The sequence below is a fragment of the Scylla paramamosain genome, chromosome 18 (genome assembly GCF_035594125.1).
Source record: "Scylla paramamosain isolate STU-SP2022 chromosome 18, ASM3559412v1, whole genome shotgun sequence".
In the NCBI taxonomy this organism is placed as follows: domain Eukaryota; kingdom Metazoa; phylum Arthropoda; class Malacostraca; order Decapoda; family Portunidae; genus Scylla; species Scylla paramamosain.
The window spans coordinates 1,892,501-1,911,915 of record NC_087168.1 but is presented as its reverse complement, the minus strand read 5'-3'; the positions used below and the strand labels follow the sequence as shown (position 1 = coordinate 1,911,915).

The window sequence follows — 19,415 nt, the reverse complement described above, 5'->3', positions numbered from 1 at the left end:
CTACTCGCCTCGACCTCACCTCTCCCATCCCAGTATGATCTGACCCTCCAGCATTCCCACACACATCTCCCCGTCTCTCCCTCCTCCGTCCCTTCCGGACACTTCAGGTATCGACTTTTTTGTCAATACCTGAAGAGCAGTCCGTCCTGGGGACATTTCTGGTCCCCTCCCCAGACGGGGACTACGAGGCTGGTGTTGGACACGCCATTATCTGTTTTGATTGAAATGTGTACGTGTGCTAGGTGCGTGTAGTGCTGTATGAGTGAATCGAGATGTTTTTAGAAGGCAGAATGTGGCTGTCCCCTTGTGTTGTGAAACAAAGGGAAATGTACAGGGAGGTCACAGTTGTGTTAAAAACAAGTCTTGTGAGACTCCCTGGGAGTGATTTTTGTTTCGGTAGGTGTTTGCTGAATATATGTATACATACATACATACATACTGCTCTCAGCCATTGCCCTGCCGTGTTTTGATAAATAACAAAACATGTGCTATTTTTGTTCATACAAGTACCCCATGGAAAACAAGAAAAGCCTATGTTTTGAGGATGTTTCCTAAATGGTCGCTAAAACTATGAAAAATAACCATAATGGATAATTATGTATGCTGAAGCGCTCCTCTCTTCTCAAATGTTGTCTGTAAAAGTATGGCAGAACACTAAGTAGTTATTTGTCTATCAGTAAATTGTTACAATTTTTTCTACCTTGATAAATTTTACAATTTTTTCTCACATAATAGTAGTTTACGCCAAGATCAACATACGTTAAATCAGCGCAACTATCCTTAATATACTTATGATTATGAATGGATATGTAAGTCATGAAACGTTTTTACTTTATTTCGTGGAATTTGTTATACCTATTTGCATTTGTATTATATTTAGTTTGTGACTAGATTAACAGACAACCTTTCCCCTATTTTTCCTTTTTATTTCTTATTACTGTTTTGTTTTTCTCGTTCTTCACTTCGTCGTGTCATTCCCGTCATCCTTCATGATTGTCCTCTCTCAATTTTTTTTTTCTTCCTCTTCCTCTTCCTTGTTCCTCGCTTTGTTTTGTAGGATGCTACTACGAAGAAGGCGCCGCTTTGTGCAGAAACCAGAGTCTCTTCTTCTTCAATCATTCATGTTTATCCCTGGAGGACTACTGCGGCCTGGAAGACTTGCTCCCGTTTAACGAGACGCACTGTCAAAACTCTGCCAACACTTCCTTAACGCCCATTGAGAAAGTAGTCACCAGGATCTCGGCAAGTGAAGACTTCTTCAGGTAACAAGTGAAGGAATCAGGAAAGTCCTTCATTACGTAACTGTGTGTAAACCTACAAAGCATATTTTCGTCTTCAATGATAACCTCTATATTTTTCTCTGTATTGCCTCCATCGATGGCCGACTGTGATGAAGAGCTCACTTGATCATGTCAAGAACGCGATTCTCGGGTACACACACACACTCTTAGCTAACTGTCGTCAGGCTTTCAAGCTGCGCCTAACTTAAGCTTTCCATTCTCTGCTGATTTTTTTCATGAATATAAAGTATGAAATAAATTAGCAACTCCTTGCCTACCCTCACTCACACCAATGTCTACCTGCTGCACTAGACTTCCCTTCTAATATTGTGTTTGCAGTCTTCTGCCTTCGATGCCTCATGCAAGGTAGAATCGTTTGGTCTCCTTACAACTCTGTACGTTTCAGGAATCGTATGTTGCGGGTGACTGGTTCCACGTGGGAGGACATGGGCGATATGCAATGGGAGCTGGTGGGTTTAATGGCGCTTTCTTGTGTAATTGTGGGCATTTGTCTTTCACGAGGGATTAAAACTACTGGAAACATCGTCTACTTCACCGCTCTCTTCCCTTACGCTGTGATGTTCATCCTTTTCATCAGAGGTGAGATACTTTCTAATCCAATAGAGTAGTATTTCCCACTTGAGGAAATATTAGCGTTCCAGGAGGGAAATTTATTGAGGGAAATAAAAAATATTTTTAGGCGACAAGAAAAATTTAATAGAATATGACAAACTTTTTTCAGACACTATATAAAAAATACAGATCAACATTTATGCCATGATTGCCTGTAGTAGTGACTTTACTCGATATTTTTTGTCGAAATTCCATTATTTTTTGGTAACAATATGATAACTCTGTTTTTTGAACCTGGCAATACAGATATAACTAGGGCGGTTAATGGGTAGAACAGTGAGTTCAGTTGACTTACCAACTGACACCTGCTGTTGTTGTTCCACTGTCTCCAGGATTGTTTACTTCTTAAATGAATGAGGTATGTCAATGGATTTTTCATAGTGCACTGTAGGTATTCTTTAAAATGTGATGTTCTTGTTTATTAAATATTAATTGCTAGAAGTATCAATATTTAGTGGTTATTTATAGCATCTTGAGATCTCGATTAGGATTCCTTGTTCATTATAATTATCGATATTTGTTGGTTATTCATAGCATTTTGAAACCTCGTGTATGACTTTTCTTTGTCTATGTGAAGGGGGAGATCAGAACAAGTGAATTGGCTGAAGGGGGAAAAGACAGACAAAAAGATCGGAAACCATTGCACCAAAGTGAGTTGCAGATCTTCAGCACATGTAGCTCAAGCTTCGTGGCACGTTGGGTGCCATAAATTGCCTGTATCAATGACACTTAAACATATAATTATAAACCATGGTAGGAATCACCCTGGAGGGCGCGTACAAGGGCTTGGAGTTTTACATCCTCAAGCCAAACGTGACCCGCCTGACGGAAGTAGAGGTGTGGTGTGAAGCAGCTGTGCAAATCTTCTTTTCCACGGGGATCTGCTACGGCTCTCTTATTACTCTTTCTTCTTACAGCAAGTTCACCAACAATTGCATGAGGTATGTATGACTTGACAGTTCTTTAAATATACATATATGACTCAAAACAGGATTGGTGTTATGAGTTTCTTTTTCCTGTATCTCCTTTCTCCATTCTTGTGTGTCCTTTATCTTCAGGACGACTGTCAACCTGTGTGGTGAAGTGTTACCGAGTTGGTAAATGTTTATGCTAAATGTTTGTGAGTATTTGTTAGCTGTTCTGGATGTGAGTATTTGTTAACTGTTCTGGATGTGAGTATTTGTTAGCTGTTCTGGATGTGAGTATTTGTTAGCTGTTCTGGACCATCTATCTATGTTGTTCTCTAGTCTATGAAGTAAGTGCTGTTTTAGCAAGCCATTGTTGGAGTATGACATGATGTGTTTTGTGGAGGATAGCGTAGCTTTAATGTTCCTTTTTTTTCATTAGGGATGATACTGCGTGTTTCTCCCTTCAAGAAGCAGTTTGCTGTGTAACTAGTCACTTTTAGGATAGTTCTAAAGGCCTTGTTTTCTATTTATTGTAGTTATTCTCGTTTGATATTAGTATATGGGAATACCTCTTGGCAGCATAGAATCTTGGGAAGTGCTAAATGTTTCCAGTAAGTTTTGCCAATCAGGAGTCTGTTAGTGTTCTTTCCAACTACAGCTACTCAGATGTTGCCCGATTGTTTGGCGTTAATGACTCTTTCAAAACATTTCTTTTATTGGTAATAATTACTCCGAGAGACTTAATATCAGGTTTGATTTTGATGCCATTTAAGTTGTCCAAGCTTATGCTCTTGTTGTAAGTCTTTGTTGAGAGTTCACACGCTTCAACTGTCTCCGTTGCGATGATGACCATGTTTTGTGCCTTTTCTTCACTGTGTGTCAAGAATAAACCATAATCAGCAAAAAAAACAAGAATGGTATGAAATATATCTCGTCTCTGAAGTAGCTGGTTCAAGTGCAGTATGATGAAGCGGGTCAGTAGCAGGAACAGCGACGTAGAACCAGTGCAGCTCTGCCTAATGCCACTGGTTACGTCCAGGTTTGTCATGATCTCATTGTCATTCATTCTGGTAGATCTCGCGTACTACGTCAGTGTTGTAGCTACTTGGTTTGGGGTTTGTTTATGCTTTCTTTTCCCCTCTTTATAAAAATTGCAGCTTTTTCTGGGTCCCGTTGCTTGCGAATGAGTCTCTTAGACTTTCATAGATATTATCTCGAATGTTATGGTTTTGTTTCTCGCTTGCTTTTGTTTCTCAGGGAGAGAGAGAGAGAGAGAGAGAGAGAGAGAGAGAGAGAGAGAGAGAGAGAGAGAGAGAGAGAGAGAGAGAGGAAAAAAAGATAGGAGCATATATATATATATATATATATATATATATATATATATATATATATATATATATATATATATATATATATATATATATATATATATATATATATAATTTCAATTCGGTGGACTTTTCTTTCCTTCTTCCAGGGATGCGTTTGTGGTGACTATCACCAATTGCTCGACGTCCGTCTTTTTTGGGGTGGTTATATTCTCTGTGTTGGGCTTCTTGGCCAATGAGATGGGCGTCAATGTCAACGAAGTAGCGGCATCAGGTTCGGGTTTGGCCTTCGTGGTGTACCCTGCTGCTATAAGCCTCATGCCTATTCCGCAGCTATGGTCTGTCCTTTTCTTCCTCATGCTCATCAACGTCGGCTTCGGTACCCAGGTAATTCTACTTCTCTATTTTCGTTCTCTTATTCTCGTTCATTTGTTTTTGATGAACGTCTCGTTGTGCTTCTTAGCTTACCTTACTTATGATAAGGCGATGAACCATTGGGAATAATATTCACATTTACAAAATCATCGCTGCAATATGGCAATAGTATCAAACATCAAGGAAATTCAATTCTTCCATTCATCACTACAGGCAGGAACTATGGACGGAACAATGCTTTGACACAAGACAATATGTGAATAACTCCTAAAGTTCACAACTGAGTTAATCAATGCAATAACGATCATTCTTCTAGTTCAGCATGGTGGAGGCTGTTACCACTGCAATCGTCGACCAGTTCGAATCGTTACGGAAGAGGAAGCCACTGGTGGTGATGGGGACGTGTATCTCTCTCTTCCTGATGGGACTGTCCATGTGCCTTCAGGGAGGGATCTACATGCTGGAGGTGTTCGTATTCTACTCGCCGGGTGTGTCTATTCTCATCATTTGTATCCTGCAAATGATCGCCGTTATTGGCATTTTTGGTAAGTACGCCTATGTGCAACTCACCACAAGGACTTTAAAATCAGGTGTTGGACTCATGATCACTGGATAGAGAGCTTGGAACTCCTAATAGTCAGTCCTACTCGTATGTGTAATATTGGAGCCCTTACCATTTCACACATCCCATCCTCTTGCTCAAGAATTACAGTAAAAAAAGATCGCTAATCAGTCGAAGACTGTAACTGAACGAGCACAAACTGAAAACTGCCATGGGAAAGTGAAGTGTGTGTGTGTGTGTGTGTGTGTGTGTGTGTGTGTTTGTGTGTGTGTGTGTGTGTGTGTGTGTGTGTGTGTGTGTGTGTGTGTGTGTGTGTGTGTGTGTGTGTGTGTGTGTAAGTAAGAAACAGACTCTCTCTCTCTCTCTCTCTCTCTCTCTCTCTCTCTCTCTCTCTCTCTCTCTCTCTCTCTCTCTCTCTCTCTCTCTTTCTCTCTCTCTCTTTCTCTCATTTGGCCCCATCCCCACATTCTTACATGTTACTCAATTCCATTGTCTTTCAGGTTTCCGCAATTTGCTCAATGCGGTCGAGGAAATGAAAATAAGGGTTAGGTTGCCTCTACGCATCTACTGGGGAGTCACTTGGCTCTGTCTTACTCCTGCTTCTCTCATCGTACGTATTAAATATATTCTTGAAAATGTTATCTCAGGTAACTCCTGAGGTATCTGAGGTATCTCAGGTAAGTCTCTCTCTCTCTCTCTCTCTCTCTCTCTCTCTCTCTCTCTCTCTCTCTCTCTCTCTCTCTCTCTCTCTCTCTCTCTCTCTCTCTTTCTCTCTCTCTCTTTAAACTATATTTACAGCGTGAATATTATTACAAAATTGAAACTTAAGATTTCTTGCTTTCACAAGCAAATATTTTAAAAGTCTTGATATCATTTAATTTCACAACACTAGCGGTGTAAGACGCGCGCCCCTCCAGACATTGGCAGCCACTTTTGCCTGATGTGTGGACAGTCGGGTCACATCAGGTGTGGCCCGCGTGAAGTGGTTCCACGGGCGCGCTGCCCTGGCTTTGAAGGTTCGCTGGTGTTGTGAGGAGCGGGAGAGAGGCACTAACACCTGCTGGCTTCCTGCCCCTGCTTGCCTCGTCATCCTCCGGCATGGGTGTGGCACAGGTGGGTGAAGTGAGGGGTGTGCTGCACCTGAGCCTTGTGACACACCACCAAGACTGACACGTCCCGCCGTTGCTCCAGTGACGTGATACTGACTGCCATCTCCTCGTCTTCCCCCATTAGACGAAGAGCACGTCTCTGCACCGCGTCGAGGCGCATGGGGTGGGTGGGTGGGGGCGCTGGACATACTCCATATAGGGACGGATTTGTGCTTTGTAGAGAGCGAGGATGCCTCGCGAGTCCAGACTGCCCGCCATCCTAAGGAGGGCTGACATACGCCGAGAGGTCTGGCGGGCTACCGACGTGATATAAGTGTCGTAGCACAGCTCACAGTCAATGGTGGCTCCCAGAATCTTGATGTGGTCCTGGAGAGGCAGCTGCACGCCCTCAAACCATAGCTGTCCTTCTACGGCCTGTGAAGCGGCAGGGGACCGTGAGATGACCATCGTGTGTGACTTGTCCGAAGCGAATGTGACTTGCCACACCTTCCCCCACTCCTCTACTACCCTCAGCTGTCTGTTAATGTTGGCCACAACGCGCTGGCTGTCCTGGCGACAGTAGGAGAGGGAGAGGTACACCTTGACTGCAGGTAGTTGGCGCAGAAGATCGTCTATGTAAACATTCCACAGGACTGGTCCCAACACTGAGCCCTGTGGAACTGACACTCCTATATGGGCGGGAGATCAGGTCCGCCCGTTGACAACTACCCGAAGCGTCCTTCCTTGTAGGTAATCCTCGAGTAGAATCAAGAGGCTGCCGTCGATGCCCTTGGCTTGGTGCTTAGCCAGAAGGCCACAGTGCCACACTCGGTCGTAAGCCCGCGCGATATCAAGGCTCAGTACGAGTGTGTCGAGGCCTTCGTCTAGGGTGTCCTGCCATTCTTGTGAGAGGAGGAGGTGGTGGTGGTCGGAGGTGGAGCGGCCTGACCGGAATCCGAACTGGTGGGGGTTAGAGAAGCTGATGTTCGTCCAGGTGTCGCCATATGACTGATGCCACCAGCTTCTCAAACACCTTGCCCATCACAGACAGTAGGGAGATGGGTCTGTAGTGACTTGGGTCAGACCTGGACCCTTTCTTGTAGACAGGGACCACAAGTGCCTCCTTCCAGGCTGCTGGCCACTTTCTCTCTGCCAGGCAGGCAGTATAGATGGCAGCAAGTGGAACTGGCACATTGTTTAAGCACCGGTAGGCTGATCTCATCTGGACCCACGGCTTTTCCCACGTCCAGATCCCCGAGTGTTTTTTCCACCATTTCCGTTGTAATGGACACTGTAGTGATGGTGTGGGCTGTCTCCCGTGGCATCGCCGGAGGGAGTCGGGTGGGGCCCTGAACTTGCATTTTCTTCGCAAATAATTCAGCCAGAAGGGCAGCCTTGTCCTCGCTGCTCTAGGCGGTGGATCCGACCTGCCTGGTGAGGGGAGGGACGCTGTCCTGCCGCATCCCGCCTTGTCGCTCCTTTACCAGCGTCCACCACGTCTTGTCACCAATTCCTGGACCGGTGAGCTTGTTCCTCATAACCTCCTCCCAGCGACTCCGCGCCCACTTGGAAGTGGCTGTCATGCAGGGTGTAGTTGTGGTGTGAGGGGCGCTTGTATCTCCTCCACGCTGTATTTTTGGCCTCAGCGGCTGCGCAGCACCGGTAGAAAAACCAGGGAGGATTTGTGCCCTTGGCGAGGTATGTGCGGTGAGGGACATACTGGGCCTGTAAGGTGAGCAGGTGTGAGGTGACAGCGTGAGCCTTCTCCTCCGCGTCTCCCGTGAGCTTCACCTGCTAGTCTGTAGCTGTTATTGCGTACCTCATATCGTGCCATCTGGCCTGCTCCCGCAACCAGATGGTTCGAGGTGCAGCTCTTTCCCTAGCCACGCTGAGCTGTACCTTCGTCAGCACGGCATGGTGGTCTGAGCTTCCCACTTTTTCCAACTGCTGACATGTTATTCTTTCCTCAGGGAGGTCAGATAGCACGGGGCCGAGCAGCCCTCCCCTTTCGTGGGTCTGGAATGTGACGTGATTGATGAGGCCCGACACTACCACCTTGGCTGCTCCTCCCATTACTCGTGTTGCCATCTGGAGTCACGAAGGGCGCTCGAGACTGGGGGTCTGGCTGAAGGGGATACCCATTTTTCCTTCCTTCAGCTAACACCTTCCTCAGGATGGCTTCCTGCCTAGCGTCTGCAGCACGGGTATAGCATCTTTCCCTCGAGTGTCCTGGGCGCAGGCAGTATTCACAGTTTTTTCGGGCATGGGGTGAGGGAGGGGGTGACGAGACCGCGGTTGGGGAGGGACGTTTTGGGCGGCAGGTTGGAATCTGGTTTGTCATCCTCGCTCCTCTGCCGGTATTCTGTAACTCTCTCTCTCTCTCTCTCTCTCTCTCTCTCTCTCTCTCTCTCTCTCTCTCTCTCTCTCTCTCTCTCTCTTTTTATTTAAAATTTACAGTAAGTACAGTGATATAATTAGGGAGGACATATTAGGATCTAAAGTTTACACTATCGTGTGACAAACTGCCTTAAAGCTACTGTTCACATATTTACACACTACAGACTATACACTACACACTGTACACTATAAACTACAATGTCAAGGTGGCTGCTGCTGTAGCCATCTGTGGGCGGCAACCTTTGCCGGCTGGGTGGACATTTGCCTGATGTCCACAGCAGTGGTGAAGGCTTTCCACAGCCTGACCGTTCTGGCAGTGAAGGCGCGGTGGTGGGTGGTGGAGTAGGACCTTGGGACCTCCAAGAGGGAGTCGTTGTTCAGCACCGTCCGCGTGCATCGCTCAGACCTCCTCCAGGTGGCCCTCAGGCCCGCCAGGTGCGGCACGTGCTGGACCTGTGCTTTGTGTAGTACCGTCAGGGCGGCGACTCTCCTGCAAGCAGTCTAACGCTGGAGCTGCTGCGCCAGTCTGTTATGTCCGCTGCTGCTGCTGCTGTTGCCATGGTTGCTGGAGTGGTCTCTGCTGGTCCCCTCCTTGCATAAGGCCCGCCTTTGTACCTTATCCAGCAGGCTGAGGTAACAGCGGGCGCTTGACATCCAGGTGAGGAGGGCGTACTTCATGACAGGTCTGACTTGGGCCTTGTGCAGGGTCAGCAGGTCATCAGGGGAGAGAAAGTGTTGTCACCTTCAAGGAGGCATTTCGGGCCACCTTCAAGGAGGCATTTGTCAAAGCGCAGCCGAGAGTCAATCTCCACGCCGAGGATGTCAGTGTTGTCCTGTAAAGGAATGACGTCTTCCCCGAGCGTCAGCCTTCCACGCAGCTGGTCCGCGTCCTCCCCGGCACGTGATATTACCATGGCCTGGGTTTTGTCAGGGGCAAACTTGACTTGTCACCTCTCTCCCCAGGCCATCACGTCGTCCAGCTGTCTGTTGACGGAGGTTATCACGTCCTGTACTTCATCCCTTGAGTAGTATCGAGAGAGAGTACAGTCGTCAGCGTAGGCACAGGCTGCGAGGGTGCCCTGTAGGATGTCATTTAGGTAGATGTTCCACAGTGTGGGTCCCAGGACTGACCCTTGTGGAACACAGGCCTGTACTGGGTAGCTGGCTGAGGCATGTCCGTGCACCTCCACCCGCAGACTCCTGGACGTGAGGTAGCTGGAGAACAATTGAGTAGCTCCTCAGCGAAGCCTAGCTGCTCGAGCTTCGCTATCAGGCCTCGATGCCACACACAGTCGAAGGCTCCAGCTATGTCGAGGGCAATCACCAAGGAGAGACGGCCAGTGTTGAGGGCCTCGTGCCAGGCCTTAGAAAGGAGGAGAAGGAGGTCTGAGGTGGAGCGGCCTTTTCTGAAGCCAAACTGCTTTGGCGACAGCAGGTGGTGCTGCTCGAGGTATTCGGTGAGTTGCTCGCTTATGATCCTCTCGAAGATCTTACCGAGTACGGAGAGGAGCGAGATTGGCCGGTAGTTACCTGGTTCAGACCTCGACTTCTTATTATGCACGGGTGTGACTCGCGCCTCCTTCCATAGTGACGGCCAGACCCCCTCGCTGCAAACAGCAGCGAAAAACTAGTGCGAGAGGGCCAGTGAGCTCAACAGCACACTCTTTAAGGAAATGTGGGGTGATGCCATGAGGATCAGGGGCCTTCCTGGTGTTGACATCCCTCAGGTGTCTTCTGATGGCGTTCTGAGAGATGGCAACGCCCTCCAGTCTCGAGGCAGTGAGGCGGAGGAGGGCGGACAATTGCCTGTCTGGCTCTGGAGTTATCATTTTTTCGGTGAACTGGCGGGCGAAAAGGTCTGCTTTATCTTGGCTGGAGACAGCCATATCCCCATCAGGCTTCCTAAGGGCGGGGATGCGTTCATGAGAGGAGACACCTTGCCTCTCCTTTATTAATCCCTACCACTGCTTGGCATCAGCGTGGTTGGAGGCCAGTTTCCTTCTCATATCCGCCTCCCACCTTGCCTTGGCCCACTTTACGGTCCTCGTCATGATCTTGCACATTCTTCTGTGTCGGCCTTTGTTACACTGTGTGGGGTGCCTCTTGTACCGCCTCCAGGCTTTGTACTTTAGCTCAGCAGCAATCTTGCACCTGTACCCGAACCAGGGGTGGTCCTTTGGGCTGGCTGAGTACATCCTGTGTGGCACGTGTTACTGCTGCAGTGTACAGAGGACAATAGTGAGGATGGTGGTGTCAAGATGCGGGTCCCCGGTGAATATTGAGTCCAAGTCTGTCAGGGCCAGGGCCTGCCGCATAGCCACCCAGTAGGCGCGGTCCCACAGCCAGGTGACTTGTTGATGATCCTCATCACGCGCCGGGGCAACACTGACGGTCACAAGCACGGCATGATGGTCAGAACTGCCCACACGGTCGAGAGAACGGCGCTGAACACATTTTTAAGGCAGGTCCGTCAGTACTGGGTCCAGGGAGCCTCCACGCTGATGTGTGGGAAAGTCCACATGATTGTGGAGTCCCTGCACTGCTGTGAGCTCCGTGAAAGCCATCACCAAAGTTCATCACCAGGTGGTGATTTAGGTCGCCGACAATCACTACGTGCTGACAGTCGTGAGTAGTCAAGATGTCGTCCAGGCAGTCTGTCAGATAGTGAAGCGGGTGCTGCCATGCCACTGTGGCTGGTACACAGCACAGAGCAGTAAGGAGCTCTTGTCTTTGAGAATGATGCAGAGGAACAGCATCTCCAAGACCTCGGGGATGTCAATGGGCAGCGTGTCGACCTGCAGGTTGTCTCGAAAGCACACTGCCACACCACCTCCCCTCCCACTTTGACGGTCTCGCCTGATCCAGTGGGAGTAGCCAGGAATTTTGTCACAGGTGATGACACATGTGTCGTCGAGAAAACTTTCCACTATCACCACTACATCGACTCGTTGTCTGAGAACGAATGAGTGGATCAGTTCCCCGACGTTAGTCCTGAAGCCCCGCACATTGGCTGACAGGACTCGCAGGCTACTGGTAGCCATGTTACTGGTGGGTTAGTGGCTGGGAGTTGTGGGATGGATGGAACCAGGGCGGGAACGTGGTGTTCAGCGCTGTACGGTCGGGACCAGGGGCGGGTGCTGGGTGGGGAGGGGCTGGGGGCCGCTCTGACAGGTTCGCTCTTATAAGGGGCTCTTGCCTGGCCTCAGCCGCTCGCGTGTAGCAGCTGGTTTCCTCGTGGCCGCGGGGCAAGCAGTACTTACACTGAAGGCTCCTGGCAGTGGTCTGCGAGGTGCCCTCGTCTGCCGCATTAATCGCAGACGTCCTTGTCACAGTGATTAGCTGTATGGCCTCGCTACCTGTACCGATTACAGAAGGGAGATGACCGTCGAGGCCTTTCGTTGCCAGTGTTTCTGTTGGTTGTCCTTTCGTCTCCTGTGGCGAGTGTCTCCTGTGGGTGGTGCGGGTGTGTCTATGAGGGGTGGCGATAGGAGGAGGATTTGCGAGAGTGGTCTGAACACGTCGTGATGCTTGCTGGCTTGGAGGGGTGGGGTGTGGGAGGGCAGGTCTGCTATCTGGCTCGTCGTAGGTGACTTTCCGCAGGTGATGAGGCTTGCCTGATGACCCCCAGGTCTGCCAGCTGGGATGGGTTGAGCACACTTCCTCCCAGGTGGTATCAATCTTGCTGGGGAGGGCACTGACGGCCTGAGTGGTGTGCGTGGGAGCGGAGCCTTGCTGCGCCACGAGCAAGATGGCGTCGATGGAGCTGAGTGCGTCTGTCAACCCTGCTCTCTGCTGCTGAAGCCTCTCGCTTTGTTCTTGGTAGGCCTTTACGAGCTTTTAAAGAGGGTGTAGCTCGTTTCTCAGCTCAACAATAATATCTACTAAGACCTCGACAGGGGTGGAGAGAAGTTCGCCCTTAATATTGTCGTCTTCCGTGACTGGTGCTGGCTCCTCAATGGAGAGGTCTAGGGCGGGGGTGGATGGGGTGTCAGGTGGGGGTTGCGGGCAGTCTCTGCCTCGGTCACGTGGGTGACGGGGTGGGGGATGTACCTTTCCCTTCTCAGATCCTCCGTCCTTGTGCAGCAGAAGGGCCCGTCACTGTGACAGTCTATGCAGGCCAGATTTAGGCACTCCGTCTGTGTGCAGGCTGTGGAGGGTTTAGTCCTGACGGAGTAACTGCACACACAGCAGTATCTGGCTCCAGGGAAACCCGACTGTCCTGCCCAAGCAATTTTCTGATGTGTTTGGGCTAGCGTGTTACTGGACGGCGGGGCCATGTAGCTTTGTTGTCCTGGCGGGAAGGGGAGGGAGGCAGGTCAAGTGGGGGGAGGGTAATCCCACTAGGAATGTGGGTCAGCCAGGTGCGTGTGATTCCCAGGGGAATATTCCCTGGAGTGGGTGAGTGCGGAGAGTGTGGGTGGGATCGAAGGAGCGAGTCGTGCCACTTGACCCCTCTCACTATCACAGCACTTCACCGTCACTGCACTGCACACATGTACTCAATAATCACTGTGGCGTTGGCGGTAATGTAGCGAAGTGATGAGGTGGCGGGAACGTGGTGAGGTAGCGGCAACGTGGCGAGGTGGTGAGGTGGAGGAGGTGGTCAGGTCGGGTCACAGCCACGCGTAGCCTTTATTACGTGCCAATAGAATATTTTTACACTTTCTCTCACTAATAATGCACTCCTGTCACTGCAATTAGTATTCTGCACTGCTTTGCACTGTGGTGGTGGTGGTGTGAGTCCAGAACCAGAGTTACAGTAGGCGAAAGCTTCGTAGAACCACGGAGCTACTCCAAACACTTCATCCCACGCAGGTCTCTCTCTCTCTCTCTCTCTCTCTCTCTCTCTCTCTCTCTCTCTCTCTCTCTCTCCTCTCTCTCTCTCTCTCTCTCTCTCTCTCTCTTTTGCCTAACAGTTAGACGGATTTTGTCAAGCGCTCCGGCAGAGCTGCTGAGAACTATCTTTGACATGTGAAAAATAGATATGAATAAGCAGAGTAACATACATGTACATACAGAGTAACATACATGTAACATACATGAAGCTGTCTCTGCTGAACGAGCTTGTTATAGATTCTATACACACACACACACACACACACACACACAGTAGTTCCTTTGATTGCGAGTATAATCCTTCTCTGGTAAGGAGTGACTTGTAAAGTTTACTAGTAAGCAAAATAAAATTACTCCTGTAAGAGTCAATGGAAACACGTCCGCACCGTTCTATCGACCGAGAAACACTACTACTAGGAACCGCCTTATCGCGGTTGGGGGGGCCTTGCGCGTCGCTATGTCTTAGTGAGCGAGGCTAGAGGGGACTGCGGCCCTAGCTCTGCCCTACGTAGGAGAAGAGGGCTACCCGTGCTAGCAAGGTCGCCAGTGAGGGACCAAACTAAATTCCCGGAGTTAGTCTGCCAATACGACCCAACGGTGCATCCCGCCAAAGAGGCCACCTATTAAGATTTTCCTGTGCTGGATGGTTGAGTGTCTGGATTGGGATGTGTGGTGAGGGGGGGGTCTTAGCCTCGTCGTGGACAAATTTTCGAATCTTGACGGGCCACTTTTTAAAATGAGTGGGACCCATGAGGACGAGGTACTGGTACACCGTTCGCGGCGGCCAGTAGGCGGTTGCCCTTGGCCCCAGGACTCATTTCTTCTCTGTAATATCCTTAAGGGTAAACATAAAAACTCGTCTGGTCCTCGGAGGGCGGTCGACCAAACCTTCAAGATGCACGTGCAGATTGGAGATGGTACTCCACCTGCCGCTGCTTCTCATGCTGGAAGTCTCCGCGGGTCAGCTGTTGAGTCTTGGCTCGACAATCCTATGATGATTAATGTCTATGCATCCTTATCATACTATCCACTCGGCTTTCAAGCCTTCCGGAACAGTTTCCCCCTATCCGTCTCAAATACGAGTATGACGGTGCTATGTGACATTAACATATGATATACCTCTGTCTCTTGGAGACGTCAACTGAACTACAGAGATAATTCAGTCAAGAATTGTAGTTGACAGCAAGAATGATTAATGTCCCAACATCTTTGATGATGCTGAAAAACGTGCTCCCAAAGTTCCTCACCACCACCCAACACCTACACCTTACTGGTTTGTGGTATATGATAGGGAAGGCCGAGGTAACTTTGTGCATGCTGCTATGTATCTAAAAAAGAGAGATTGCAATGATCCCTGTAAGTAAGCTCAAGAAATACGGTAAGAGTGTGTTGATTCGAGCTAAGGATTTAACACAGGCCATGATGTTCATTCATCTACCTTGCCTTTTTGATGGGGTCTTTGACTCAGTCAAACCACATCGAACGTTTAATTACTGCAAAGAACGTGTCTACAGTTAGGTCCTGTACTGTATGAATTTTCAGAAGATGACATCCCTCATTTATGAGTGTTTAAGGGCTTTTATCGACAGTCCTTTGCAATGTTACTGGTGTTATGAGTTCGGTCACAGAAATCGTCCCTGGTGCGTTCACTGCTTTGATCTTGACTCACATCCTACTCTTGAATGTGAGTCTTTATCTTACTGGTTTTACTGCAGGGAAACTCACTCGTTACGTTCTCGGCAATGCGAGAGGTACCGTCATGAGCAGGATATTATTTAATTGGCTAATTTTCAGTTCATCAGTCTAGGCAGTCCCTGGCAGGAACTTCTTTTTTGAAAGAAGACGGATTGTGGGGCAAACACCTACGCCTTCTCCCGCAACTCTAGTTCTTCAAAATCTACAACCAATCCAGTTGTAGATACCTTCCTGCCTTTCTCAACCACCAATTGTTCCCTCCCGCTCTTCTATCCACAATGAATTCTCTGTATTCCGCATTGTCACATGTCAAAGATAGTCAAAGCCTTCCACTTCATCTTCAGCAACGGTATCTCTGACTCCTTTTACAAGAGTTCATATTGGAAAGGTCCATGTGCCTATGGATTCTGAAGCTAGACAAACTTCTAAAACCACATCTTAGGAGAACTACATCATCATCAGTCGTTTAACTCAACGGGCATTCATTCTAGCCCTCCAGTTGTCTCTGTTGAGCCAACAGCCGTTTGTTCTCTCGAGTCCTCACGGTGTACAGAGAAAAACAGTCACATTCTTTGATAAAGAAATCTTTCATAGTGTGCTGAGAAAACAGACACATTCTTTGATAAAGAAATCTTTCAAAGTTACTCCTCTGTTCCACCAGAAACGTTCACGAGGATCTGTTGCGTCTCTTGACTCAAAGCACGTTCTCCCACAAGGATTCTTTTGGGAGCATCAGATCGCCCTGAGCCGGACTTAGATAAGCAAAGAGACTCATCCAAATCCGCTATAGACATTGAGGGTTTCTCTGCACATCATCATGATATATCTTCACTGAGCGATACCAATTCGTCTGTCTCGAGGAATCTACCTCATGTCCCTTCAGAGGGACTATCTGTTCCATCTGAATATTTTTTTATTTGCTTATAATTTTTAAAACTTTTCTCTTTCTTCTGGTATATGTAAAACGATTGTAGGAAAATTATAAGTAGGTGATTCTCATACCACCATTTTACGTCCACTACGGGCCTAACATTCAGGAGAATCAGACCTCTTCATTTTTCTTTGTTTCCCTTAAAAAATTTACGTTTCCTTATACAAATGCAAGAGAAAATGGATAATGTTTGCATTAACTATTTTTTTAATTTTTGTCCTTAAATAAATAAATAAATAAATAAATAAATAAATAAATAAATAAATATATATATATATATATATATATATATAAATATATATATATATATATATATATATATATATATATATATATATATATATATATATATATATATATATATATATATATATATATATATATATATATATATATATATATATATATATATATATATATATATATATATATATATATATATATATATATATATATATATATGACATGTATTTTTATCGTTTTATTTATGGAGCTGCCCAAAACGTCTACATGAGATGCTTAGTACAATATATTTCATACATTTTCATACACAAGGAAACGCTCATCCCCTTATCCCCTAATCTTACCTAACGCCTGACTAAACTACCGAAACAACTCCTCACTCTTGACTTTACCAAGATCATCATTCCCTGCCGCCCTGAGAAAAGCAATGGGCTTTCTCCCATTATTATCAACCTCGTGTCTAGTCTATCTGTTACCTTCCCTATCCCTGCCTCTGGCAAACACACCCTAGTCCTACGTTTCTTATGTCTGGCGTAAAACGCACCAAGTACCTAACTTGACTACCTCCAAGCATAAGCACCCTACCTGAAGGCACGGTAACTGCGTCTTCCCCTTCCTTCCTCTCCTTGTTTCCTCCCGCCTCGTCCACCTCCTCCTCCGTCGCAGGCGTCACTCCCTCCATCACAACGAAGGGATTCTTCGTCTTCACGTGGCATCCCTCGAGAAGAGGCGCCTCGGAGACCTTTCTTCCTCTCCGTGTCCCTGCACACATCCGATCACTGCTCTGTCGCCTTACTAGGTAAAGTGACAGCAGGCCCCAACCCTCCCTCAAGCGCTGAGATTCTCTAACAGAACTTACCCTGCAGGTCAGAGACCCTTTCATGAAACTCAACCTGCAAGATCCTTCGATGGAACTCAGCCTCCACCTCTGAGATGAGGTTCTGAGCCTCTAGAACAGGAGAACTAACACAACCAGTCGACACGGCAAGACAAGGCGCCGTCCCTGCTCTCTAGCGTTAGGTCACTGACTTGTAGCCGAATGACTTGGGTGACTAACCTTCATTATAATTTCAAGGCAGCTTGTGCGAAGGCGCTGTCACTTTTTAAGAGTTTTAATCATACCTCTTGGGGCGCTGATAGACAAACCTTCTTCCTCTTGCACCGAACTCTTATTGTTTCTAAGTTGGAATATAATTGTGAGGTTTATTCGTCTTCTACTGAGGCACGATTTCGTGTGTTGGGCTCGGTGCACCATGTCAGTGTTCGCTTGGCAACTGGTGCATTCCGCTCATCCACAATTCTTAGCTTACTAGTGAATGCTAGTGAGCGTCCATTGAACTTGCATCGCTAGTCCTCATTGTTGAGGTGCTGGTATCGGGTTCAGCATTAGTTTCTTGTGTGCTAGTCTCCGGCGATTCACGTTTTCGTGTATGTGTCTGACTAAGATTTCCTAAACCTCTCGGTTTCAGGGTTGCATCTGCCTTGTAGACGTTGAATGCGCCTTCCCTTTCTTTATGTCTCTATCGGTTTCCTAGAATTGTTTACTGGCAATACCCCTACGTTTCTGTCTGCGGCCTTGCTATTCCTAATAAAGTTCGTTACCGCATGCATTATTCTTTGACCAGTGTTCCACACATTGTGACTCCATCCTTGTGTTTACAGATGGTTCAAAGTCTGATGCTGGAGTCGGATATGCTGTTATCTTCCCCTCATTCTATCGAGGCAGTAGCCTCATTGGTGTTGCTCCTGCTTTTATGACAGAACTTTGTCACTATCCTATCTTTAAGAATTATTTTTACTCTTTCCGTTTCATCTTCTAAAACTTTTTAGTGACCCTCGTAGTACTCTTTCTGCTGTGGAACTATTTCGTCCTTCTTTGGTTTTATCAGTTCTTGAATGGCTTTACCTTCTCCAGCGTAGAGGCTGGGTTTTGCCGGGTCCCTGTACATGTGGGAGTTGCCGGAATGAGAAGGCCAACAGGCTGGCTAAAGAGGAGGCAACTTCCAGCCCCGTTCCTTATCATGACTTGTACCTCACTATACGGGTGGCTGTTCTTACCAGTTGGCAGAGTAAATGTAAGGCTTTAATTGCCACCACTAAGATGGAGGAGTTAACATCTTTTGTTGTCCGTCCATGGACATACGAATATGCTCATGTGCTGGGGCGTCTTTCAGAGACAGTATCACTCCGTTTCCGGACGCGTCATACGTGTCTCACACATGATTACCTTATGTGCCGTAAAACATAACCATACTGTGATGACTCCTTAGTCCCCGTTACAGTGCAACACTCTCTGGTGGAGCTGCAGGAACGATACCTTTTCCGTTGTCGTGGTGAAGATGAGACTTTCTGGATCTCGCTGATAGTCGGAGAGCGAGCTCTTTCCCCAGGATATGAGGTTGTAATGTATGTGGAGAAATGTTGGTCTTTTGAACAAATTGTAGTTTCGCTTTAAAACATCATTAATCTAAATGATTTTACTAATAATATACTATAAGGCACAACTTTATCCATGCTTTCTTGGACAGATAGCGAACTATGTCAGATATCTGGATCAGTGGGGTCAGCCCTTTAGGTTTGAAACAAAACAACGCCAAGGCGTGTTGTTCTGGGTCTGTGGAGTCGCTCTTTTGAAATTTAATGCCGTACTTTACTCTTCAGTGTTTCATTCACCCTTATTTTATATATTCATATTTTTAGTGATTTTTTTTTTTTTCACCTTATTACAGCTTTGGTTTTTACGCATCATCTTGGTTGCTTTAAACATTTTGCACTGGCGCCGTATGACCGTGTTGTTGTGGCGCCTTAAATCAAATCACGTCAATCATCACTCAGTCATCATTGTTACTATTGCCGCTATTATTATTATTATTATTATTATTATTATTATTATTATTATTATTATTATTATTATTATTATTATTACTGCTAATAATATAATCATTGCCATTTATTAGTGTGTTACATTAAGAAAAAGCATTACCATCACGGTAAATGTTTAATTAAAGTCTCTCTCTCTCTCTCTCTCTCTCTCTCTCTCTCTCTCTCTCTCTCTCTCTCTCTCTCTCTCTCTCTCTCATGTACTGTTTCCGTTCCGTCAGCTCATCACGGTGATCTCCTTCACTGACATCGTGCCAGC

The 19,415-nt window shown here is 47.0% G+C and overlaps 1 protein-coding gene across 4 annotated transcripts in view; it reads left to right on the top strand.

The window, feature by feature from the left end:
• The window catches only part of LOC135108985 (sodium- and chloride-dependent glycine transporter 2-like), an 87,836-nt gene that overhangs the window by 68,116 nt on the left and 305 nt on the right, over nt 1-19,415 (top strand). For all 4 annotated transcript variants that reach the window (XM_064019916.1, XM_064019918.1, XM_064019917.1 and 1 more), the window contains 7 exons: nt 1,058-1,262; nt 1,687-1,880; nt 2,671-2,854; nt 4,299-4,536; nt 4,841-5,069; nt 5,587-5,696; nt 19,378-19,415. The exon at nt 19,378-19,415 is cut by the window's right edge and continues 305 nt beyond it. In XM_064019916.1, coding sequence (XP_063875986.1) covers nt 1,058-1,262; nt 1,687-1,880; nt 2,671-2,854; nt 4,299-4,536; nt 4,841-5,069; nt 5,587-5,696; nt 19,378-19,415 — 1,198 coding nt within the window. The remainder of the gene's footprint in view (nt 1-1,057; nt 1,263-1,686; nt 1,881-2,670; nt 2,855-4,298; nt 4,537-4,840; nt 5,070-5,586; nt 5,697-19,377) is intronic.